Here is a 25,878-nt window from a genome sequence, read left to right on the forward strand (position 1 = left end):
TTCCCCACTGGCGGAGGTGCTTGGAAGGTTCAGACTTCCCCATCTGCCTCCTGCATGTCCCGGTTAATATGTACCCCCCACTTTTGTATAACATCCGATATTGATGGCTCTGTTAAGTCTTTGTTCTTCTGGAAGTTCAGGAATTTAGCGGGACTTTGTCAGAGCAGCGGTCCTTGTCAATTGGTAACATTTTCTGAAACTGAGGCTTTTTCCCTTTGTTTCCTTATGTGCAAGTCCGTGGCCCTATCTGCAAGCAGATTCACTCATTGGCTCTGTTTTTTCTTCCTGGTTGTCCTTTGATTTTGGGATTGCTCTCAGTGCCCTCATTCTCTGTCCTTTTGTAGCCGTTTGTGGCTCAGGAGGCCTGGCTGCCCCCTGCATCCCCTTGCTCAGCTGCTGAATGAGCTGCACTCAGCAAGGTGCCGTACATGGTGAAAAGATGAGAGTTGCTGTAGAACATAAGAGGAGAAACTGCATTTGTTTAACCCATGGTCTGCCAGGGAACCACAAAAAAGTTGCCCATGCCCATCCTTTCCACATTTGGACCGGTACATGAGCTCTTTTCTTACATCCTTGTTATCTGTTTCTCCACTTTTCCTCTGTGATGTATTTGCCAACAGCAGTTTGAATCATTTAACTTTGCACAAACTCTGCCTCCTTTTCCTGCTGAAAGATAATCTGACCCCATCCCATGGTGAAATGTTGTATTCCTCATCTGGGTGGATTGGTTGGGAAGAAAGTCAGGAATTGGAGCTGTCTGGTTGGGTATTATTTTGAGGACATCCTGTAATCTAATTATGCCATGGAAATGATAAATGGTTTCTCTGGCTCCTGATATGAATTTGTTAGGGTTCCCAGGGCCTGGTCCGTGGTGGTGCAGGATTTGTTCTGGTGGCCATTCATCTTTTCCCCATTTTTGGGTGCTCCCTCTGGGCAGGGCTGCATCAATTTTGGGCTTTTCTCTAATTAAATCAGCACATACTTGGATTCCCAACTGAATTCCCTTAACTTGGGGTAGCAACAAAATCCAGAGCTGTAATTCACCCTAGATAACATAGAAAGTGAGAGCACAAGTTCAGGTGGGGAGTGGGATGATTCTCCCCCATTTTTTATAGTGAAATTTTCACAGCATTGTCCATTTGCACTTTTCCTTTTTAGCTTAACCAATTTCTGCTGCAGAGTCAGATATCCTCACCATGGGCTCTGCCTTTAGCTGTGCAAATTCCATCTGTGCCCCCAGGCAGAGCTTGGGCTGAGGGGCAGAGGAATTCAGCCCAATTCCTCCCCCAGGCAGGAACACCCTGGTACATTGTCCAGGCTTTGCCCCAGAGGTGTTAATTTGCATTTCTAAAGCTCCTCTGCTGGCTGCCTGGAATGAAGCTTCTCTTCCAGGGCAGCCATGGGATGACTCACATGGAGCCCACCCCCACCTTACAATTTTTTCTTTTTTTTTTTTAATACAATTTTCTATTAACTATTTACCTTTTAAAGGGCCGCATTTCAAGGTCTTCTGGTTTTCAAAATGCAGCTTAAAGGTGAACATGGAAAAACCCATACCATAATTTTGTCATCACTAAGAGCCATGCACAAACATAAAAACAAAAATTAGAAAGAAATCAAGTATTTTCTTTTTCTTCTCTGACTAAAAACTGATTCTCACACCCCTGTCCCAAACAGAACTGACAACAGAAAAGTAGAATTATTACGAAAAATTCTTCTAATGGTGTAATCCATTCACTGAAACTGTGAAAAGCAAAAACTCTCCAACAATGTCTTTAGAGAAATAAGGCATGACTTGATTCTGAACAGAATCATTTCAACCACACATAGTCTGCATGTGCAGAGAAAATCATTCCATGACATGTGAGTTTTACTAGATGTTTCCTAAACTTTATACAGTCTGAACCCATAGAAATTCATTGGTTTAGTGTTCATTGTTTCCAAGGTGTGGAGTTCTTAGTGTTTGGTTTCCTGTTGCATCCGGATTTCTGTGTCTCTGATGTGAATTAGGTCTGCACTCCTGGATTTCCTGCTCAGCCTTTTCCAGACCCCCTTGGATCCCCATTCCTGGGCCCTGGGACCCCCCCCGCATCTCCTTCCCCAGCTCCGGGACCCCCTGCACCCCCTTCTCCTGCACCAACAGCGCCCTGCACCCCCTTTCCCGGGGATCCTCCCCTGGCAGCCCCTGGATCCCCCGGTTCCGTCAGCCCGGGGACCCCCGGAGCCCCATTCCCGGCCATCCCGGGGCACCGCACCCCCAGGCCTCCCTTTCCAGGGAAAGCCGAGCTGGGCACGGGGCTCTCCAGCCGCTCTGGCATTTCTGATCACCCAAAGGAGAGGGAGAGAGCAGCAGAGAGAGAGAGAAGGAGATTGGGAATCGGGGCTCGGGCTCCCAGCGCCCGCTCCTGCTCCGCCGGGGCTGGGGAGCCGCAGCCGCAGGAAAAATGGGATCCGCGGATGCCGGGGCTTCCCCCGCTTTGGGCCGAAGCCGGCGGGTTCCAGGCAGAGTTTGAGCGCAGGGCCCGGGAGTTCAGCCCAGTTTGTCCCGGGGGTCCCGCAGTGCGCGGCCGAGGAGGGTCCCGGGGGATCCCGGGAGGGGATCCAGGGGAATTCCCTGGAATTGCCCCGTCCCCTCCCCCCGCGCTCCCTCGGGCACTTTCGCTTCCGCCTTGGCCGCCCTGCGCCGCCGGGATCTGCCCGGCGACCGGTGACGTCACTGCAGCCTCGGGCTGCCACTGGCGGGCAGCAAAGAGCGGCGCCAATGGCGGGGCCGGAGGCGGCTCTGGGGGCGGGGCCGGGGCTGTGGGCGGGGCCGCAGCGGAGCAGCGCGATGGCTCCAGCGCTGGGGCCGGGGGCGCTCCCGGGGGGCGGCGAGAGGTGAGGGGGACCCCGGCACCGGGACTCTTTGATCGCCCATTCCGGAGCGCCGAGGGGCCCCTAAACCCCCACTCCTGGGCACCGCCATCCCACCGAACCCCCATTCCCGGCCGTGGGTCCCACCCTGCACCCCCTTATCCGGCACCAGGAACGCCTGCACCCCTTTCCCGGCCATCCCGCCTCCCGCAGCCCCCAGAGCCCCCTTCTCCTTGACCCATTTACCCCCCGGACCCCTATTCCTGCCTCTCCCAGCAGCCAGCCCCTCCTTTCCTCAGCACTCAGGACACCCGGGACCCCTATTCCCAGCCATCCCGGCTTTCCCTGCCCTGTCCTGGCAATGGGGACAGCGGGGACCCTTGGAGCTCCCTTTCCTGGGTACAGGAACGCCCTGAACTCCAGCCATGCCACATCTAGCCAGCCCTAGCCTCCCCTCTTGTCACTCCTGGCATCCCCAAATGCCCTTCCCGGCTCTCCCCGTTCCCCCTTTCCTTCAGCCGTGACCCCCCCGATCCCAAATCTCCAAATGTCCCCCCAGTTCTCCTCTCCCTGCGTTCCCTGCACGCGGCGCTGTCGGAGCCCGGCCCGGGCTTCCCGCAGTCCATGTCCATGGGGTCCCTGGCTGGGATCCCCTTCCAGCGCCGCCGCAGCGAGCGGGGCCGGGCGGAGCCGAGCCGGGATCTTGGGATAGCCAGGGCTGGGATCTTGGGATAGCCAGGGCTGGGATCTTGGGATAGCCAGAGCTGGGATATTGGGATAGCCAGGGCTGGGATCTTGGGATAGCCAGAGCTGGGATATTGGGATAGCCAGGGCTGGGATATTGGGATAGCCAGGGCTGGGATATTGGGATAGCCAGGGCCGGCACAAGGAGCGGCACCGGCACGGGGCCAGCGGGGAGCTGCAGATGCTGCAGCAGCGGCACAGCCAGAGCGGGGCTGAGCGGGGGGAGCCGGAGCTGGGGGATCTGTGGGGCTGCGATGGCAACTGTGGCACCGCCATGGGGATCCCTGAGATCCAGGCTGAGGGATTAACAAATTCCCTGGCTCACAGCTGCAGGGAATGTCTCCAGAAATATGTCAGATATGGGCGGGAGGCGCTGGAGTGTAAAGGTGGGGAGGGCAGAATTCCCATGGGAATATGGGAATTGGAATGTGGGATTTGTGAGGGCAAAATTTGTGACCGTGGGAATTCGCATGGAAATTCCATGGATGGATCTCAGACATCCCATTCCCGTGAGACCTCCACGGATGGATCCCACTGCTGTCCAATTCCCATGGGAATTCTGTAGATGGATCTCACTGCCATGTCATTCCCATGGAATTCCATGGGCAGATCTCCCCATCCCGCTGCCATGGGAGCTCCAATCCGGTTCCCCCCCAAACCCATCCTGGGGGTCGCCCTGTTCCTTGCCATCCCCACCCCCACAAGACTTCTGGGGGTCCCTCCCATTACCCACCCAGGCCCCCCAAACTCTTCCTGGTCCCTCTTCTTTCCCCCATAATGGGAATCCCTGGAAGTCCCCCTGTGTCCCCTCCCCCAGGACTTTGGGGGTCCCACCCGACCTGTCCGTGCACCGCCAGATTTCTTCCACAGCCCCCCTGTGATGGTGGAGGGTGGGGGCCGAGTGCTGGTGCCCCCCTGCCTGCAGCAGATCCAGCGGTGAGGGCAGTTCGGGGGGTCCCTCAGCATTTGGGGTCCCTGGGATTTGGGGTGACCCCCCGGGCCCCCCAGGATCTCCCTGAACACGCTGACGCTGCCCGTGCGCAGTGAGAAGGTTCAAACCCGGCACGGGGTCCCCAGCACTGCCACCCGCATGGCCCAGGCACCCCCAAACCTGCCGAGAACCCCCAAAGCCCCCGGGACACCCCAACCTCCCCTGATCCCAAACACATCCCTGGATGCTCCAAAAACTCCCCAAAACCGCAAAACCCCATACAGACATTGAGAAGGTTCATACCTGGCATGGGGTCCCCATCTCCATCACCAGCAGGTTCCCCAAAACAACCTTGAGATCCCAAATTCCACTCCCGGGATCGCCCAAATTCCCTCATCAGGACCCTTGTAAACTCTCTTGGGATCTCCCAAGAAACCACCATGGCCCCAAAAACACCCAGAACTTCTGAAAATCCCCAGGAACCCCTCACAAAGGTTTGCACCCAGCATGGGGACCCCATCGCCTTCATCGGCATCACCCAGGTACCCCCAACCCCTCCCGGGACCCCCAACCCCTCCCGGGCTCCACTGCCGGAACCAACGGGAGCGGTGTTGCCCTTTTAAGAGGAGTTACAGTGGGACCCGACAACACCGGGGGCCCTTAAAGCGGCCATGGTAGAGAGAACCCCCAAAATCCACCCTGGGGGACAAAACATCCCCTACAGGGGCTTGGGGTGGGGACACCCCTAAAAATGTCACTTAAAGCCGTCATGATCCCCCCTCAAAAGGGGCTTGTGGGGCTGCGGCCGCACAAACACCCTAAAATGGGGAGGAAAAAACACCCCTGTAGTGGTGGGATCCCCCCGAAAAAACCTGAAAAAGAGAAAAACTCCTCTTGAGAGGGGCCTGAAGACCCTGAAAGGCGCTGGAAGAGGGACAAGATCCCCTCCTGTGCTGGGGCCTCCCCGAGCCGGGAACTCTCCCGTTCCTGCACTCGGGGGAGCCCCGAACGACGGCGGCTCCTGGGCTGAGCCCCCCTCAGCCGGGGCTGCGGGGGGAACTGGGGGGGCTGGGACGGGGCTTGGGGCTCCTGGGGTGAACTGGGGGACCCTCAGTGCTCCCACCTCCCCCTGTTCCCCTGTCCCGCCCCGTTCCCATTGTTCCCCCAAAGCTCCGCTGCCCCCAGCTCGGTTTGGGGGGGACCCAGCCCTTTCCCATCGTGTCCCGGCCCGGCCCCGCTCACCCGAGGGCTCCGAACCACGCCCAGGGACAGAGGAGGGACAGAGGGGGAGGAAGAGGAGGAGCAGGAGGAGGAAGAGGAGGGACAGAGGAGGAGGAAGAGGAGGAGCAGGAGGAGGAAGAGCTGGAGCAGGCAGAGGAGGCTCCACCTGCGCTCCCCGCTCTCTGCATCTGCAGCTCCTTCGGGACCATCGCCCCCCATCCCGCAGGTGCCCGGGGAGGGGGAGCTCGCCCCAAATACCCCAGGGCTCCCTGGCTTTGGGGTTTTTGGGGGGGATGTTTGGGGATGGCAGGGCTCCAGAGCCGAGCCGCAGATGCCCCTCGGGGGCACCCCGGGGGTCCCCGGGAGGTGTTTTTGGGGGGTCCCGGTGGCGGTGGCGGCAGAGCCCCGGCAAAGGGGCCGGGGGGATGCGGGTCCGGCATGGCCGGGAAAGGGGTTCGGGGCTCCCGGTGCCGGCAGTGGCTGCTCCCAGCATGAGCCCAGTTGCTCCCCCGGTGTGGCTCCAGTTTCCTCTGCGCCCCATGATAATCCAAATCACTCCCAGTCATTCCCTATTAGGGTACAACTTGTCTGCATTTTTTCCAAATGTTATCCCCATTTTCCCACATTTTCATCCCATTTATCCCAAATTTTTCCTGGTTTTATCTCGTTTTTATCCATTTTTTTTCTATTTTTCCTCATTTTATCCCATTTTCATATATTTTTTCCCCTCTATTATCCTATTTTTTATTTTTCCCTAGTTTTCACCCATTTTTCTCCTTTTTTCCTCCATTTCCCCCTTTTAAACTCATTTTTCCTCTATTTTTTCTTAATTTTTCTTTTTTTTTTCCCATTTTTTCCTGCATTTTAATCTATTTTTTCCCCATTTTACCCTCTTTTTGCTCCATTTTTCCCCAGTTTTTTCCCCATGACCTCTCCTGTTTTCCCCATTTTCTTCCATTTTTCTCCCACTTTCACTTCACATTTACCATTTTTATTCCCATTTTCCCTTCATTTTTCTCCCAGTTTCCCTCATTTTTTTTCCCCATTTTTATCCTGGTTTTATCTCGTTCTTCCATCATTTTATCTCCATCTTCTTCCATTCCTTTCTCCCATTTTTCCCAATTTTTCCTCCATTTCCATCCCATTTTTCTCTATTTTTATCCCATTTTTTCCCTATTATTTTCCCATTTTGGCTCCAATTTCCCCCATTTTTGCTCCATTTCCATCCTATTTTTTCCTATTTCCCCCTAATCTTCCCCATTTAATTATTCCAAAAAATTAATATTTTGGGGGGGAAAAATAGAAATTTTGGTGGGAAAAAAGGGTGCTTTGGGGGCAAAACTCCATGAATTTGAATCACAGCTTTCCCATGATTTTTCCATGATTTTTCCATGATTTCTAGCTGGAAGGAGGTGTGGAATTCATCCGAACATTCTGGAAGCTGTAATAGGACCAGGCCATCAACCTTCCCAAAAATCTGGACCAGCTCATCTGCAATTCCACCTTTCCCCACTCCCCGGATTCCCAGGTCCGGAAATTCTTCTACAACCTCCCAGGTAGGCAATTCCCAAAATTCCATGGAAAAATGGGATAGGGGGATTTTATCCTGTTTTTTTCCTGATTTTCCCCAATCTTTTTCTCTCTTCTTTTTTTTTTTTTTTCTTATTTTTTTCTTATTTTTCCCTTATTTTTCCCTGAATTTTTCCCAGTTTTTTCACCATTTTTTTCCTGATTTTTTTCTTTTTCCTGATTTTTTCCTCTTCTCAAAATTTTTTGTCTTTTCCCCAATTTTTTCTCTAATTTTTCCATAATTTTTCTGTTTTTTCCCATTTTTTCCCAATTTTTTTCCCTTGTTTTTCCCATTTTTTTCCCTGATTTTCCCCCAATTTTTTAAATTTTTTTTCTGATTTTTTTCTCTGATTTTTTTTCCAGGTTTTATTCCCTTTTTCTTATTTTTCCTCATTTGTCACAATTTTTTTCACAATTTTTTTCACATATTTTTCAGGTTTTTTTCCTGATTTTTCCCTCTGATTTGTCCAAATATTTCCCTTTTTTCCTAATTTTTCCTGATTTTTTCCTGTTTGTTTCCTTGATATTTCCTATTTTTTTTCCCAATTTTTTTCCCAATTTTACAAAGTTTTTTTCCCCACTTTCTTGTACTCTTTTTTTTTTCCCTTGATTTTTCCCATTTTTTTCCCAGTCTTCTTCCTCTTTCATTTCCTGCTTTTTCCCTGTTTTTTCCCAAATTTTTTCCTAAATTTTTGTCTTGATTTTCCCCCACTTTTTCCTGATTTTCCTTCTTCTTTTTGCAGCATCTTCCTGGTTATTCCCCATTTTTTTTCACAATTTGTCCCTGATTTTTCCCTGTATTTCCTAATTTTTTTACTGATTTTTCCTGATTTTTTCCAGGTTTCTTCCCTCTCTTTTCTTGATTTTACCCAATATTTGCTCAATATTTTTCCAGATTTTCCCCATTTTTTCCAGATTTTTCCAGATTTTTTTATAATTTTTTTAATGATTTTTTTTCATTATTTTTTTATTTTTCTGATTTTTTTTTCATTTTTTTCCCATTTTTTTCTTAAACTTTTTCTTGATTTTTGTGCTTTTTTCTGTTTTAATCCCATTTTTTTCCCTGATTTTTCCCTTTTCCTTTCCCTAATCTTTCTGGTTTTCCCCAATTCTTTCCTGATTTTTTTTCATTATTTTTTTCTGATTTTCCCAGATTTTTTTATCCTTTTCCTGTTTGTTTACCTGATTTTCCGCTGATTCTCTTTTTTTTTCCACATATTTTCTCTGATTTTTTCCCAATTATTTTCCTTATTTTTTTGCAATTTTTTCTCAAATATTTCTGTTTTTTCCTTCATTTTTCCAATATTTTTCCCAATTTTTTCCTGATTTTTCCTGATTTTTCCTAGGGTCTTTTTGGTTTTCTTTTCCTGATATTTTCCCTGATTTCTCACAATTTTTCACAATTTTTTCATGTATTTCCCATTTTTTCCTGATTCTTCTCTTCCTTTCCCAATTTTTTTCTAGCTTTTTCCCAATTTCTTCTCAAATTTCCCTAGTTTTTACCTGATTTTTCCTGGTTTTTTTCCTATTACATTTCAGATTGTATTCCTCTTTCTTTTCTGGATTTTCCCCAATTTTTCCAAGTTCTTTCCCAGTTTTTTTCCTGATTTCCCAAATATTCTTTCCAATTTTCCCTGGTTTTTCATGAGTTTTCCTTCTTTTCCTATTTTTTCTGATTTTTTCCCCATTTTTTCTGACTTTTCCTGATTTTTCCCAGATTTTTTCCACTGTCTTTTCCTGATTTTTCCCCAATTTTTTCACATTTTTTTCCTTAAGTTTGCTCTTTTTTTCCCCCAAACTTTTCCTGGTTTTCCCCAATTTTTTGTCAGATTTTCCCCTGTTTTTCCCAAATTTTTCCCAATTTTTTCCTGATTTTTCCCTGATTTTTTTGGATTTCACCCTGATATTTTTGGTTTTTCCCCGAATTTTCCCTTCCATTTTCCTTGAATTTATCCTGGGCTTTTTTCCATTTTTCCCCCAATTTTCCAGTTTACTTCACACTCCCAGTCTGATCCCAGTCACTCCCAGTCTAATCCCAGTCACTCCCAGTCTGATCCCAGTCACTCCCAGTCTAATCCCAGTCACTCCCAGTATGAGGCCAGTGGCCCCCAGTTGCTCCCTGGCAGTGCCAGTGTGACCCCAGCAGCCTCCAGTGTGATCCCTGGGACTCCCTGTCTCTCCCAGTATATCCCAGTCAGCCCCAGCACGCTCCCAGTCATTCCCAGCTCTTCCCAGTCGCTTTCAGCATGATCCCAGTTGTTCCCAGCCACTCCCAGTCAATCCCAGTATGATTCCAGTCACCCTCAGTGGGATCCCAGTCTCAGCCAGCAGGGACCCAGCTGCTCCCACTGTGATCCCAGTATGATCCCAGTTGAGTATGATCCCAGAATAGTTGTAATTCTTCCCAGTTCCTACCAGTGTGATCCCAGTTGTCCCTGGAATAGTCCCAGCCCATCTCAGCACGGTTCCACTCACTCCCAGTTGCCCCCAGTGTGGTTCCAGCTGTTCCCAGTATGGTCACAGACACTCCCAGTATATCCCATGTGCCCTCAGCATTCTTGTGCTCATTCCCAGTCATTCCCAGTTGCCCCAGTAAGGTTCCAGTTACCCCAGTCCAAACCAGTCCCTGCCAGTGCTGCCACTCCTGGGATCCCCCAGCCCTCTCTGTGTTCCCCCCTCCCACATCTCCCCAGAGGAGCCCCAAGGGCTGGCAGTCCCCAGCCAGGGTCCCCAGCCAGCCCCAGGTTGGATCTGCAGCCCCCAATTTTCCCAGTTTCCCTCTCCTTTTCCCCGGGCCGGGTTCCCCCCGTCCCCAGCGGGTGGGAGCAGCGGAGAGCCCCGCGCTGCCCATCCCGACCTGTCCCGGCTCCATCCCCGCTCCTGCCGTGGGCTGTGAGGGGTTTGGGAACGGGGCACCGAGGGTGTCACTGCTCCTGGGGGAGGAGGGAGGAAGAAGGAGAGAGAGAAGGGATGGAAGTAGGAGAAGGAGGTGGGGTTAGGGAGGAAGAGGAGGAGGAAGGATGGAAGGGGAGGAGAGGGAGGAAGAGGAGGGACAAAGGAGGATCAGGGAAAGGAGAAGGAACCACAAGGTCGAGCACTCCTTGAATTCATAGCCCCCTCCTGTGGGATCATCACCCACCATCCCACAGGTGATGGGGGAGTGGGAGCTTTGCCCGGATATCCTGGGGGGGTCCCTGGGTTGGGTTTATTTTGCGGGCAGGGATGTTTGGAGAATGTGGAACTCCAAAGCTGAGCGAAAAATCCTACTTGGGGGGACATTGGGGGGTCTCACCATCCCTAAGTGGGGAAATGGAAACAGGGGGAACTTTTCGGATTCCTGGCACTCCCAGCAGCCTGGGGATGGTAGGGACCGAGCAGACAGGTTGTCCCCAGTACAAGCTTGACTCCCAGCAGCTGGGACAGGGGGGAACCCCTGAACCCCAAACAGGAGAGACGAGAGATGGGGAACTCCTGGGAGGCATTTTCAGAGCTGAATATTGGTATTTTTTGGAGGTTTTATGGACCCCAGATGTCCGGTGACTTCTAGAGACGAGCTTGGACAGAGGGACCTGCAAACTCAATGTCCTCATCCCTTGTATTTCCCCAAACCAGGATTTCCCATTCCCAAACCTTGGCTGGATGGAGAAGGAGGCTACGAGGAAGAGGAAGATGCCCCAGGACACCCAGGCAGGTGAGGAGGAAGTCAGTGCCCCTTTCCCCCTCTCTCCTGCTCCATCTCCCAGCCCAGCCTGGCCCCCGGCTGCAGGACAACCCCGCTGCCGACGCCGTCCTGCCGGGGACGCACTGGGGGGGATCTCCTTCCCCTTCCCTCTGGCACGGAGGCAAATCCCATCCTCTCCTTGTCCTTCCTCCCCCAGACAAGGAGTTGAGGATGGAGACCAGGGAGGACAAATCCCCGCAGCAGAACCTCATGGAAGAAGCTGTTTTGAGTGGCTCCACAGCACAGGAATTCAACAGGGAAGAAAAGCCATGGAGATCCCACAGGAGGAGGGGCTCCAAACCCATCCCAGGGTGCTCTGAGGAGGAAAGACCCACCCTGTGCCGGGAAGGCGGGCAGAGATCCAGCCAGGGCTCTGAGTTGGTGGTCCATGAGCAGCCTCAGGATGGGGAGAAGCCCTACAAGTGCTTGGAGTGTGGGAAGAGCTTCAGACAGAGCAACAGCCTGATCCGCCACCAGATGATCCACACTGGGGAATGGCCCTACGAGTGTGGGCAATGTGGGAATGGCTTCTACTGCAGCTCCCACCTCATCATCCACCAGCGCATCCACAGTGGGGAGAGGCCCTACGAGTGTCCCGAGTGTGGGAAGAGGTTTCAGACCAGCTCCAGTCTCCTCCAGCACCAGCGTATTCACACGGATGAGAGGCCCTTCCGCTGCCCTGACTGTGGGGAGGGCTTCAAGCGAAACTCCCACCTCATCACCCACCGGCGCATCCACACTGGGGAGAGGCCCTACGAGTGTGGGGAATGTGGGAAGAGCTTCAGACAGAGCTCCAGCCTGATCAGCCACCAGAGAACCCACACTGGGGAACGTCCCTATGAGTGTGAGGAATGTGGGATGACCTACAGCCGGAGGTCCCAACTGATCATCCACCAGATGATCCACACTGGGGAGAGGCCCTACGAGTGTCTCCAGTGTGGGAAGAGGTTTCAGACCAGCTCAGATCTCCTCCAGCACCAGCTGATTCACACAGATGAGAGGCCCTTCCACTGCCCTGACTGCAGGAAGGGCTTCAAGCACAACTCCACCCTCATCAGGCACCGGCGTATCCACACTGGGGAGAGGCCCTATGAGTGTCCCCAGTGTGGGAAGAGCTTCAGCCACAGCTCTAACTTGACCAGACACCAACGGAGGCACCGGTAAGGGAAGCCCTGCGAGTGCCCCAAGTGCAGGAAGGTGTCCATGTGCAGCTCCAGCTCCATCCCCCATCAGAGGACCCACGTTGGGCAGAGCCCTGATGACCCACGTACCCAGTGATCTGTGTTGGGAAGACACTGAGCTGGTGGTCATTTTGATTTGGCCCCAATTTTCTTTTGATTCATCTTCATCTATTTAAAACAGACAAAATTGGGGTAAAAGTCTACAGATTCATCAAAGGCATCTAAAACATCTCTTTTACTAGTGCTTGAAGGGAATCTGGTATTCAGGGAGGTAATGGGGAGGGTTTTGGGGGTATTTGGTATATTTGTCTTCATCTCTTGGCACGCAAGGAGATGAGCAAATTCTATCTGTCACCTCAAAACTACTCAGTGCCATTGAAATCTACTCAATCCCACCCAAAATTGCTGGATTCCACTGTCCTGCAGGGTGTGTTGCCTTAAGTTTTAGCTTTCATATTTTTCAAATTCTGCACTGCCTGAGTTTGTAGCTTTGAACTTCCTATTAAGTGTTAGTTAGCTCTCTTCACAGAGTAGGTAGACAAAACAATTCCTTTACTAGCTTGATACCAAGGACAGTCATTATAAGTTCCATGTCCAAAAGTATGAACAAGTGTGGACTGAAGAGAGAAAACAGGAAGGATGGGACTTCATCATCTGAAGCTCTAATTGGACCATGAACCGAAATACAGAGATGGACCTAAACTTCTAAAAATATGCGACCTTGTGATCAGTTGTCCATTTGTGTGACATTTGTTTTTGGTCCATCTTGGGTGTAGCCCTGGCCAGGCTCTTGTTGTATCTTGTTGGCCAGGCACAAGTTGTATCCTTTAAGGCCTTTTAATAAACTTTATACTTAACTCTGTCCAGCCTCTGTTCTAGGTCAGCCTTCTAAAGGCATGAAGTGGAAAGGGGTTGGAAGGGGATTGGGCAAAATGGGATGCAAATCAGGAGGGCTGAGATGGGTATTGGGTGAGATGGAGTTTGGGAGGTGTGAAATGAGGGAAATTGGTCTTGGGAAGGGGGTCTTGATGTCCAGCAGAGATGGGATGGGATGGGATGGGTTGGGGTTGGGATTTGGGATGTGGGGTTGTAAGAGACGGCCCGAAGATTCCCTCATCTGTCTCACAACCGTCTCAAGGACAGAGACTGAGACCCTGAATATCACAAGGGACTTGGTTTGGGGGTTTGGGCCTAGCTGAGATGGATGTTTGCTCAGTGATTGTTTGCAGGAGGTTGCACGGTACACTGCTCTCGTTCCTGCTGGTGAGCAGAGGCTTGGTAACCTGCACAACAGGTTTTCCACGACTCATGGCTCTCATTCCTGCTGGTGAGCAGAGGCTTGTGCCTGGTACCCTGTGCAATGGGTTTTCCACAACACCTTGTCCTTGTTCCTGCTGGTGAGCAAAGACTTGCAAGACATGGATCGCTCTGTACCCTACACCTGCTCCCTGCGCAATGGAATTTCATCACAATGATCATCAATCTCCTCTGGTTTTGGCCCTGCGCCCCTCGCTTTGCAAAAGACTATAAAATTATACCCCAGACTTACCTTCCTTTGAGATCTCCCCAACAGACAGAAGACTCTGCGTCGTTGGATGGCTGAGTGGACTTTGACGTTGGTAGCTATAATCCCCTTACTCTCTTTTCCTTATGCTTTGCTTTCTCTTTTCTTTCCCTCTATCGCATATTAGTGCTGATGAGCACTCAATAAACTGTGTTTTCTTGTTTAAGTCCTTGGTTTGCTGATAATCTTTTGTACTCTAAGACCGGCTAAAAGAACCACATCACGAATCCCACCTTGCGGATCGTGACATAAATTGGCGTCACGGACAGGATTCTGAGAGACAGAAGGGGTTGCAGGTTGTTGTGCAGTCTGTATCAGGGGAAGGACGTTTCGCTTCAGCCGCACCTAGCCTGCCACGCTGGTGAGCAGTGTCTAGAAAGCAAGGGAGGCGACTCGAATTTCTCGCAAACTGCACACGCCCAGGTGAAAAGCACCCCTACAACTCATTTGAGGGCTCTGTCTTCAGAATTTTACACGGGATCTTTGAGTACAAAAGGTGGGACTTACTGGTTTTTTATATGCTGACTGCTTGGTGTAGCGGAGAGACAACCTGAATTTTGACATAAAGGGGTGCCTCCCAAGCAGATTTGGTCTCTCCACACACGGCAGGGGGGATCGCAGCGTTGGCTGCGTCTGATGTAGTGTGACTGAGTTTTACCTCCCTGTGGTGGTTCTGTGTACTGTTATGTGTTTTTGATGAATTTTGACTGCTTGGTGTAGTGAAGAGACAACTTGAATTTTAACATAAAGGGGTTCCTCCCAAGCAGATTTTGTCTCTTCATCCATACAGGGACGCGAAGGGTGACATGGCAAAGGCTGCGTCTGTGCGTAACTTAAGTCTTACCTCCCTGTAGTGGTACTGAACCCTTCACACACACAAACATGAGTGAACACTCTGAAAACTCTAGTATAAAAGATAAAGCTGCATTCATTGCTTTGTTAGCAAAACACAATGCTAAGCCCTCCCCAGCTGGGGAAGAATGGGCTCAAAATAATTGGTTCAACCTGGAAAATGTAACTGATAGAATTTGCTCCCTGCAACATGAGGCAAAGTTCAAATTTGGCTGTAATAAAACCATAATTTGTTCTGTATTGGGAGCTTGCCTTACGTCAGCTGTAGAGGCTCGCACGAGACGAAGGCAGGAAGAGAATGTAATTATACAATACCTACAAAATTTAGTTGAAAGTTTGCAAAATGAAATTCATTTCTTACGAACTGCTCTGAGTGAGGAGCGTGCCAAAAATTCACAGTGTGCTGATTCCTTTAAGGAGTCGCTGGAAAAAGAAACTCCTCAGATAAATCACATATATCCTCAAGCAGAATTACATTTGGTAAAAAATTGTGGTGAAAACTGTTGCTCCGAAATAAGACCTTTGATTAAAACAGAATATAACTATATGTCGTGGTTTTAAACCACTAACTAAGAAAATTACTTACTTCTTGCTGTGAGATATGGATTAGAATAAGAGCAAAACAGGCATACAACTTAAAAGGGAAAAAAAAGAAAGTTTATTGACAAACCACAATAATAAGAACACCAGAATAAACTTCTAGAAAAACCTTTCCATCCCCTATCTACCCACTATTCCCTTGTTCACATGACAACAGAGACAAAAACTCTGGAACTCTGATGGTTAAAACAGTCCTAATTCTTGCTAGTCTTTTTACCAATCTTTATAGAGAAACAGAAGTTTCTTCCTGTTAATTTATGGAGTTTCTCACAAGAAAACTATTTTTGTTATAGTTTTCTATTGCCCTAATGTTAGCTGCTCAGAGCTGCTATTATTAGAGTTCACTCCTCCCATTTTCACATCACTCTGAAGTATGTATGGGCCATGAGTCTAGAGATAGCATTTTTAAGGATAAGTTATTCAAAGGCAAAAAAAGTCTTCTTCATCTGTTTCTGTGAGCTTCACCAGAAAACAGTTTTCTCATGGCCTCTCAGGGCTTCAAATCTCTCAACAGTTTTCTCATGGCCTCTCAAGGCTTTTAATCTCCCAGTACTTCACTATACTATAATTACTCTTTACTCAAATTTACACTTCGAACACTATTCCTCTCTAGATCTTATATCATGAATTAAAGGAGTTCTTTTCAAGACTTCATTGTCCATCTCCATAGTTTTAACAGGGAGATATTTCAGCTTAATTAAAGCATCTTCTTAATTCTCTACCTTTCTTGAAGCTTCTTTTCTTTCCTGTCACTGGTAGTTTATAAAGTCTCTTTTCATGTTGATCTCTCTCTCTCTCTCTCTCTGGATAAAAAGATTAATCCGCAAGTCTCATCTGGGTAATGAAAGAGTTAAAATCTTGCCCAGGCTTTTGTAGATGGTTTGGGGATCTCTGCCGAACAGGAGCTGGAGCCGTCTGCGATGGAAGGTTCCTCATGGCTGCTCTGGAGCGTGTGGTCTCTGCTCCAACCCGCTGCAAGTCCAGGGCCTCTCTCCTTCTTCACTGGGCAGTTTCTAGTGAATTAGTTACAGCAAAACCTGCAGCCGAGCCAGAGATCGGCCCGGGCCCGAGGAAAACCTTCCCCAGGCCCCCCCATCTCCCGGCCGGGAGACGGGGCAGGCCCGGCCCCATCCCCACCCGGCCGCATGGCCTGGGCAGGGACGGGAGGCCTGGAGCTCCGCCACCCTCCACAGCCAGAAAACAAAGAGAACTCAGAGAGCTCTGCTTTTACATTTTAAGGTAGGGTTCACAAGTTGATCCCACTTTTCAATGGCCTAAACTGCTGTCAATTCCCAGCAATGACCGATAATTGGTCAGGAGAAAAGACTCCAAGCACTTCCCAGCAACTCCAACTCCCTTAAAGTAACTCCATGACACCCAGCTGAGGTGCATGTACACTGTAATAAATGAAATTCAGCCAAATTTATCAATAACAATTTTATTGAAAAATTTGCAAAATCAAATTATGAAAACAGCTACAATCACGGTCAGCTTTGAGCTCAGGATCGGTGCTGGGTGAACTCTGAACCAGCCTTTGTCACACTGATTCCCCCAAGTTCACCACCTGTCTTTTGGAGAGATGAGTTTTGATACAGTTTTTACAGCTTGAGGCTGTGCAGTCTCAGTTTTTTCTTTCTTCTGAAGTTTGTTGCATATTCATATTTTCTGTTGGTTTTTTAACTAAGTTTCCGAGAAGGGAGGAAAAGTCTGAGTAGATTTTATGAGAGCTGAGTACTGAGATGCACGGTCCGGAGAATTTTTCTGTTGGATTGTTAACGAAGGTTCCGAGAGAGGGGGAGAGTTACAGGAACTGGGTATTGAGATGCACAGTTGTCCTGGGGTGATTTTACCTTTAAGATATGTTCGGGAGCTGGGAGGAAGTTGAAGCTGGGAGAGGCTGATAAGAGTTTTTCCTCTGACCAATTATTGGTCATTTCTGAGAATTGGCGGTGGTTTTAACCATTGAGAAGTGAGATCAACTTGTGAACACCACCTTAAGATGTAAAGCCAGGGTTCTTTTGTTCTCTTTGGTTTCTGGCTTCTGACGAGGTCACAGGGCTCTGTCTCAGCCTCCTCCCTCCCCTCCAGGCTGGACAAGGGCAAAGAGGGTGGGGAGGGGGGAAACGGAGCCGGCCTGGCTTGGTTTGCAGTTTCTGCTGCTGAACTGAAACCTGACACCATGAACATCTGCAGCTTTCCAAGACTTTAACTCTTTTACTACCTGGATGAGACTGACAGATTACTCCTTTTTCCCAGAGAGAGAGAAGGAGGAGAAAGAGAGAGATAACATGAAGAAGACATCATAAAACCATCAAAGACAGTGAAGAAAAGAGTTAAGTTTTAGATGGGGAAGAGAGAATAAAGAGATGCTTTAATTAAGCTGAAATATTTTTCTGTTAAAGCTATGGAGATGGACAATAGTGTTCTGAAAAAGAGCTTGTTTAATTCAGAGTATATTGGAAGGAATAGAGTGGTTCAAAGTGTGGATTTTGAGCAAAAGGTAGAGTAATTGTGATACAGTGAGGTGCTGGAACAGAGGGGAGAAGTAATAGTTGAAGATTTGGGACCTTGAGAGGCAAAGAGGAAAAAATCTGTTTCCAGGGAGGCTCACAAAAACCCATGAAGAGAACTTTTGCCTTTGAATCCTTAAAAATGACATCCCTAGACTCATTTGACCCATAACACACCTCAGAGCAATGTCAAATGAGAGGAGAGAACTGATGACAGATTTCCGGGCAGCTGACATCAGAGAAATAGAAAGCTGTAACAGAAATAGTTTTCTTGTGAGAAACTCCATAGATTAGCAGAAGAAAACTTCTGTTTCTCTACAAAGACTGATGAAAAGACTCTAGCAGGAATTGGGACTGTTTTAAACACCAAAGTTCCAAAGTTTTTTGTCTCTATGTTGTCATGTGAACAAGGGAATGGTTGGGTAGTGGGGGATAAAAGGGTTTTCTGGAAGTTTATTCTGGTGTTCCTATTCTTGTAGTTTTGTTAATAAACTTCCTTTATTTCCTTTTAAGTTTTAAGCCTGTTTTGCTCTTGCTCTAACCCATATCTCACAGCAAGAAATAAGGAAGTTTTCTAGTAATTTTTTAGTTACTGCTTTAAAACCACGACAATGTGAAAGAACAATTCCTCTTCTTGGTTTAAGACCAAAACTGCAACATTTAAAGTTGTTTTATTAAGCCGTGGAGACAGAGAGAAGACTGTGGACTAAGGCAATGGCTGAGGTTGCTGTATCTTAAGGAAGAGCTGTCAGTGCCAAGTTGTTACTCAATTTTTTGCTGCTTTGGGCAGAATATTCAAAAGATAGACAACTTCTGACAAGCAGTAATCCTTTCCTTATGCCCCAAGTATTTGGATGCTTCAGGACATTTATCACAGCTGCCAAAACTGGATTCACAACCTGTGGGTTTCAAAAGGAGAGCGAGATTTTGCCTGTTCTTGCTTTGGGAAAAGGGGAAAATATTCTCATTCCTTCTTCTCTTTCTTTGCCTACATCTTTTTCACTGACTTTTGACTGGACTCAGCTCAGTGATAAACCATCCACAGGAGCAGCCAGGGCTCCTTGTGGCTCTTTCCTAGTGAGGAAGCTGTGCTGAAGCCACACCTCCTGTAAAATGCACTCAGCATTTTACATACTGAGCTTTCCTATCAGCCTCCCACATCTCAGCCATTCCGTGCTGGGAAATGACAGACAGGGCTGCAGAGTGATGGGGGGAGGAGGGGAGAGGAGACAGTGCTTCGTTTAATTATCCCACTTCAGCCTGATTGCTGCAGTGGTATCTTAAAAGTGAAAAGATTTGGAAACTAGATTTCTGGTAATTAGCATTGAGAATATTGTAATGCCAGCAGCCAGCCTCTCTCACCGAGGATTTACTTCTCTGGGATGAAATTGCCAGGCTCTCACATCCTCTGATCTCCTCAGAGAACCAGCTCTCACACGTGCTGGCAGACAGCATCTCTGGGCTCAGGATCAGGGGCAGGTAGCAAAGAGGGGACTCTGTCTGTCGGGGCTGGGGAAGATCCATCTCGTCCTTCAGGAGGGAGCCCACGCTGCCAGTGCTACAGCAGAGTGTTTGCAGGCACTGCTGTCACCACATCCTGATGTGAAACTGCTGCCATTTACTGCCCTGGCTGAGGCTGGGGTCCAGCACACATAATAAGAGAGGAGCTTGAAGCAAGTAGTCAAGAGTGAAGGGAGTGTGAGTGTCAGATATTGATGATACAGCGTGCCCAGTCTGCAGCTGCACTACTGGGGGAAACCGAAAGAAAGTATCACAAAAGCAGCAGGCATCACAGATGGCCTTTCACTCTTCAGCAGAGAAGACATTTTGTCTTCTAAAACCTTACCTCTGATAGTTTTTCCCATCTGAAAACTATCTGGGCCAGGGGCAGCACCCAGGGACCTGCCCTGCCTGGGGGAACTTATACCTGGATCTTATAACTAAGTATCAGAAACAAGGGCACACACTCTGTATTCCAGACTCCAACATTTTATTCTTATTCTTAATTTTCCATGTTTTAAGTACTACTATGTCTTCATCTACTTCAGCTTCTACCTCTTCTTCCTAATATTCCTATTCTTATTCTTTATCATTTTTTGGTTTCTGGAGGGTCTTACGTTTGGGGTGGGGGGGGAGGGGGGGGCAGGGTTTGGGGTTTTTTTCTTTCCTACTACTACTTCCTAAACACAACTTTCTTTTCTTTTGTTAGAATTGTGTGTGTTGCAGTCCAGCAGGCCGCCGTCGTGTCCTGGGAGCAACACCTCCTGTCTGTGTCCATTCCTCATGGCCAAAGGGCCACAGGATCAGCATGGAGTCCTTTCCGGAGGAGAGGAAATGGCCTTGGAGTCCAGCAGGGAGGAGCTGGAGCCAGTGTCCCTGCAAAGGGCCAAGAGCCGTGTGGCTGTGGCCCTCGGGGACCCGGTGCAGGGGTGCCGCTGGCGGTGCCAGGCTGCCGCTGGGAGCCGATGACTTTCCAGGTGCCTTCCCGGCCGGACGATGGGCCGGGATGCGGTGCTGAGCCCCGGCAGCGAGGGTCCCCCTTTGGGTGCCGCTTTGGGCTGCCATGTGCCCTCGGGGAGCTGCCCCAGGGGTGCTGCAGAGCGGCTGGGGCCAACTCGGCCCGCAGGGCCAGCGCAGGCCGGGGCAGCCCGTGCGGCTCCCTCGGGGCGCCGGGCAGGCCGCGGGGCAGCCGCCATCTGCAGCCTGGCGCTGCTGGCAGCGGGCGCTGATCCTGTGGCTGTGCCGCCAGGCAGGGGCAGCGGAACAGCCCCCGCAGCCCCCGCAGCGCTAGCAGTGCCCGCAGCGCCCGCCTCAAGAGCGAGCGGCCTTTCCTGTGGGGAAGCGGCTGCCCAGGAGAAGAGACATCTTCCACTGTGGCTTGGGCTGCCAGAGGGCCAGGCCCGACACAGAGTTGCTCTTGCGGGCACAGCTCGGGCTCCTGGCACTCCACCCAAGCTTCTCGAGGGACAGGCAGCAGGATTCCCTCTTGGGCTAAATCTGCCAGTCTCTGCTGCCTGGCCTCTTCTCCTTCCTCGTGCCGCTCCAGGACGCTCACCTCATCCCAGTCATCGTCCTCCCGCTGCCAGGCCTTGAGCTGGCTGCACAGGATGTCGCAGTATTCCCTGCTGTCCTGAGCCAGCTCTCCATCACTGTCATCATCCCAGCTGGACCTGGAGGATTTTCTCTTTGCTTTGCCTCCAGTCACCTCCTGGCCATCCTGGCACAGCTCTTGCTTGCGGCAAGCTTCCCAGTCCAAGAGTGCCCGGCGGCTCGTGCCTTCTCCTGGGGACAGCCGCTGCTCAGGAGATTCTTCCCAATCTGAGAATTCCTGACAGTGATCGCTGTCCGCCTGCCACGGCTCCTGCTCCCTGCACTCGCCCCACTCGGAGACAACTGGGGAGGGCTCTTGCTCCCTGCCCTCATCCCAGTCCCTGAAATGCCAGTAGCTCCCCCATACTTGGACCAGCTCTTGCTCAAGGCCTTCATCCCACTCAGAGAGCTCCTGGCAGCTCTGGGCTTCTCCTGGGAACAGCTGTGGCTCAGTGCAGGCTTCCCCTGGAGTCCCTTGCTGGAACTTGTTCATTTCTCCTGGGCAGAGCTCTGGCTCTTCCTCAGCGCAAGACTCCACGGCTCCTCTCCTCCCTCTGCTCGCCCTCTCAGCCTCCTCCTGCTGCTCCCTCAAGGCCTGGGCTCTCTGTGAGCCGGGCCAGGGCCTGTGGGGCTGGGACTTGGGCTTCGCCTTCTCCTCCTCCGTGCCTGCAGTCCTCTGGCGCACACAGGTACCTGGACACAGCCACTGTCCTGGGACTGACCCAGGCCCCACAAGCCCTTTATATACCCCCCAGCCAGGGCGGGGCTCTGCCATGTCACAATGGACTTTGGGCACCGCAAGGTCCCGCGTCACCACGGCCCCTGACGCACCGTGCCTGTGTCACAAAGGCCACCCCGGCACCCCGTGCCTGTGTCACAAAGGGCACCCCGGCACCCCGTGCCTGTGCCACAAAGGGCACCCCGGCACCCCGTGCCTGTGTCACAAAGGCCACCCCAGCACCCCGTGCCTGTGTCACAAAGGCCACCCCGGCACCCCGTGCCTGTGTCACAAAGGCCACCCCGGCACCCCTTCAACAGCCCAAGGCACCAGGAGCGGCCTGGAGCAGCCCAGGCCTTGGGGGATTGCAGCCCCTTCTTCTGAGCCGCTCCTTCAAATGATCAGGAGTGGCTGGGGCCAAGTGAAGGTGCAAAAGGAGACCGTGTGTGTCTTTGTTTGAAAGACAGGGGCCTGCTAAGGGAGGCAGGAGGCTCCTTTGCAATGGAAAATGTAAACCCCCTCCCTCCCAATTATTATCCCTTTGAAAGGCGCTCTCTGACAAAGATAGGAGGACAGGAAGAACAGTTTGTGCTGCTTTTGCATGAATTCCTATTTGGTGAGCAGGGAAGAAGCCCCCCATGGAAATGATTTTCCTGAGAGGAGCTGCTAAGCGAGAGCTGCCTCTGTGCCAAGCAAAATCCAAGAGCTGGCTAGCTGTGGGAACTGACTACCTATTAAAGCATTTAAAAAGCTGCATCCACCTCAGTGAGATTGACATTTTGCAGACAGGCAAGCCCGGGAAATCTCTCTCTTGCTTCCACCTTTGAGGAGGTACCCGGCTGCCCGTCGGGCCGGGCCCCGCTGCACTGTGGCCCTTGCAGTCGTGCTGACAGTGGCCACAACAATCCTTAAAGCTTCAGGGTCCCCTGACACCCGGGCAACCGAGGAGGAAATTAAAGGAGCAGGTTCGCTGGAGTCCCCAGAACCAACTGGAATAGGAAAATCAAGTAGGGATGAGAGCCTACTTGTTAATCCTGTGGGACAAATTGCATTACAGTTCAGTTCCACCAGTCTAACCTTTGACACATAAACCTTTGACAAAGTCTGGGGCTGGGATTGGATCCAGCTGCTCCCAGTCTCCTCTCTTAGAAAGAATTTAAAAGCCGAGGCGTCCTGGAGGGGTTTGAGGATCCTTGATGACTGTTGGGTGTCATTTCTCCACCTCATGACCCAGCAGGAGTTTCTCCAATAAAGAAATAAAGCTTTTGCCTGAAGCTCCCACTCTGCCCATGGCAGGAAGCCCTGGGAGTGCGTGTCACATTCCGGCTCCTGAATAGCCTGGAGACACTTGGAATGTTGCCATGGAGCCCATCTGAGGGCCTGCAACAAATCTGAAATGTAGTAGGCAACCATCACAGCCCCTGTTGCTATGGTCAGTCCCTTGGCAGCTCCATGGAGACCCCATGCCAGGGGTGGTTGCCATGGACACCAGCTCAGGCCTGGAGCCAGAGCCCATTGCCATGGCAACCATTTGCAGTCCCATCCCCAGGCTCATGGGATCCCAGAGCCACAGAATTGGCTGAGTTGGGAGGGAGCCATGGGGATCCTCCAGTCCAACTGCTGGCCCTGCACAGGACACCCCAACAATCCCAGCCTGGGCCTGGCAGCGCTGGCCAAACGCTGCTGGAGCTCAGCCAGCCCTGGAGCTGGGAGCCTTCCCTGGGGAGCCTGTTCAGTGCCCCAGCAGCCTCGCGGGAAAAACCTTTTCCTCACATCCAGCCTAAACCTGCCCGCCTCAGCTCCAGCCGCTCCCTCCACTCCTGGCCCTGGGCACCAGAGGGAAGAGGTTCCCGCAGCCCCCAGCCAGGGACCCGCTCCCAAGGCTGCTGCCATGGCAACCAGGCCTGGCACCAGCTGGGATGCTCGGTTTCCACGGGCTGGGCTTCAGGAATGGCATTCCCCAATTTCCTGCTCCTGCTGAAACCGCGCTGCTGCTCGCTTCCCTCCCGCCTCCCATGGAAAGCACAAAAGGCAAAGATCCCAGGCTGGGATAAGAACAATTTATTGAGAACAGCAACGAGGTAAGGAACAAACAGACACAGAAACAATTTTGGTAACAGAAAGGATAAGACAAACCATTCACAGGGAAAACTAAAATACCACCAACTGACTCTTCCTGCCCACGTATTTCCTCCTGCCAAGAAAGGACACCCTTCTCTGGTGAGAGAGGGGGAGTCCTTTTCCTGCCCCTGGCAATGACCTGAGATGGGATTGAATATAATGGACCATGATCACAGTCTCACAGTCTTTGATTCCACATCATGACATTGCCATGAGCAGGAAAAGGTACAGGTGTCTTCCCAGCATGGATCCCAGGGAACATGGATCACGAGGTCTCTTCCCAATGTGGATTCTCCATGGGCGGATGAAGCTGGAGCAGTGCACAAAGCTCTTCCTGTATTTTGAGGCACTTGTAGGGCTTCCCTTACCGGTGCCACCGTTGGTGTCTGCCAAAGTTAGACCTGTCTGAGAAGCTCTTCCCACACTGGGGACACTTGTAAGGCCTCTCCCCAGTGTGGATGTGTTTGTGGGTATTGAGGTTTGATCTGTGGCTGAAGCTCTTCCCACATTCCCCACACTTGTAGGGCCTCTCCCCAGTGTGGATGCGCAGGTGGGTGATGAGGTGGGAGTTTCGCTTGAAGCCCTCCCCACAGTCAGGGCAGCGGAAGGGCCTCTCATCCGTGTGAATTCGCTGGTGCAGGAGGAGATTGGAGCTGCTCTGAAACCTCTTCCCACACTCAGAACACTCATAGGGCCTCTCCCCAGTGTGGATGCGTTGGTGGATGATGAGGTGGGAGCTGCAGCTGAAGCCCTTCCCACATTGCCCACACTCGTAGGCCCATTCCCCAGTGTGGATCATCTGGTGGCGGATCAGGCTGTTGCTCTGGCTGAAGCTCTTCCCACACTCCAAGCACTTGTAGGGCTTCTCCCCATCCTGAAGCTGCTCATGGACCACCAGCTCAGAGCCCTGGCTGGATCTCCGGCCGCCTTCCCGGCACAGGGTGGGTCTTTCCTCCTCAGAGCACCCTGGGATGGGTTTGGAGCCCCTCCTCCTGTGGGATCTCTGGGGATTTTCCTCCCTGTTGGATTCCTGCACTGTGGAGCTGCTCACAACGGCTTCTTCCACGAGGTTCTGCCGTGGGGATTTGTTCTCCCTGGTCTCCATCCTCAGCTCCTTGTCTGGGGGAGGAAGGACAAGGAAAGGATGGGATTTGCCTCCGTGCCAGAGGGAAGGGGAAGGAGATCCCTCCAGTGCGTCCCCGGCAGGACGGCGTCGGCAGCGGGGTTGTCCTGCAGCCGGGGGCCAGGCTGGGCTGGGAGATGGAGCAGGAGAGAGGGGGAAAGGGGCACTGACTTCCTCCTCACCTGCCTGGGTGTCCTGGGAGATCTTCCTCTTCCTTGCAGCCTTCTCATCCATCCAGCCAAGGTTTGGGATTGGGAAATCCTGGTTTGGGAGAAAACAAAGAATGAGCACGTTGAGTTTGAAAGTCCCTCTGTCCAAGTCCCTCTCTAGAAGTCACCGGGAATCTGGGGTGTCTTGATTTAAAAGGAAAGGTGTTTACTAAGGAAAGGAGAAGCCTCCATTGAAACTGATAAAAATGTAAGCAACAGCCCCTTCCAAATTATTATAATCTTGATTTCAAAGTTATCCCAGATAAAAATATAGGAATAACAGTTCTTTACTAAAGAAATTAAAATGAAAATGCAGCAGTACAATAGAAAAAAAACACAAAAAAAACGCACTCTGAGAGAGTCAGAATACAACCTGATACCCTGTTGGTCAGGGTGCTGGTAGCAGTCTGATTAAATGGTGGCTGCAGTCCTCCTGGAGAAACATATGTGGTTCTGTTGAAGCAGTGATCCTGTAGAAGATTGTAGCTTACCTCTGAAGTTCCGGTGCTGTAGATGGGTCTGGTCTCTCCTCTGGGAATCCAGTGGACAAATACTGCCTGTAGTGCTTTGATGCTCTGATTATATCCAGTCAGGAATACTTGGCTCCTCCCCCTGGGTGGAGCATCTCACAATGGGATGATGTCATTTTATCAGTCCTGCACTGAGACTCAATGGCCCATTAACAGAAGATATCCCCCTGGAGGAAGGATGGGTGGTGGAAGAGATAAAGAACATTGCCTCACCTGGTTTTAACAGCTGGCCCATTAACAGATGACATCCCCCCAGTTATGAGGGATGGCTGATGAAAGAGATAAAGAAAACTGCTCCTCTAGTTTTTAACAGATGTTGACAGAATACATGCTTTTGGTTG

General features: G+C 50.8%; 3 protein-coding genes across 6 annotated transcripts in view; 1 reads left to right on the plus strand and 2 right to left on the minus strand.

Annotated features, from left to right (window-relative positions):
• Nucleotides 1-25,878, minus strand: part of LOC147646629 (maestro heat-like repeat-containing protein family member 7) — a 237,373-nt gene that overhangs the window by 162,361 nt on the left and 49,134 nt on the right. The gene's annotated exons all lie outside the window — the stretch shown is intronic.
• Nucleotides 1-25,878, minus strand: part of LOC147646634 (uncharacterized) — a 272,424-nt gene that overhangs the window by 48,606 nt on the left and 197,940 nt on the right. The gene's annotated exons all lie outside the window — the stretch shown is intronic.
• LOC147646637 (uncharacterized) lies at nt 6,670-13,082 on the plus strand. Its single transcript, XM_086873197.1, has 3 exons — nt 6,670-7,305; nt 10,931-11,009; nt 11,197-13,082. The coding sequence occupies exons 1-3, from the start codon at nt 7,141-7,143 to the stop codon at nt 12,201-12,203; spliced, it is 1,251 nt and encodes a 416-aa protein (XP_086729323.1). The 5' UTR covers nt 6,670-7,140; the 3' UTR covers nt 12,204-13,082.

This window comes from Cyanistes caeruleus, unplaced genomic scaffold (genome assembly GCF_971803275.1).
Source record: "Cyanistes caeruleus unplaced genomic scaffold, bCyaCae1.hap1.1 HAP1_SCAFFOLD_89, whole genome shotgun sequence".
Lineage (NCBI taxonomy): Eukaryota > Metazoa > Chordata > Aves > Passeriformes > Paridae > Cyanistes > Cyanistes caeruleus.

Coding starts and splice junctions, on each gene's coding strand:
- LOC147646637 (XM_086873197.1), top strand. CDS start 7,141: ATGATTTCTAGCTGGAAGGAGGTGTGGAATTCATCCGAACATTCTGGA. Junction 7,306..10,930: donor ATTCTTCTACAACCTCCCAG/GTAGGCAATTCC, acceptor TCCCCAAACCAG/GATTTCCCATTCCCAAACCT. Junction 11,010..11,196: donor GCCCCAGGACACCCAGGCAG/GTGAGGAGGAAG, acceptor TTCCTCCCCCAG/ACAAGGAGTTGAGGATGGAG.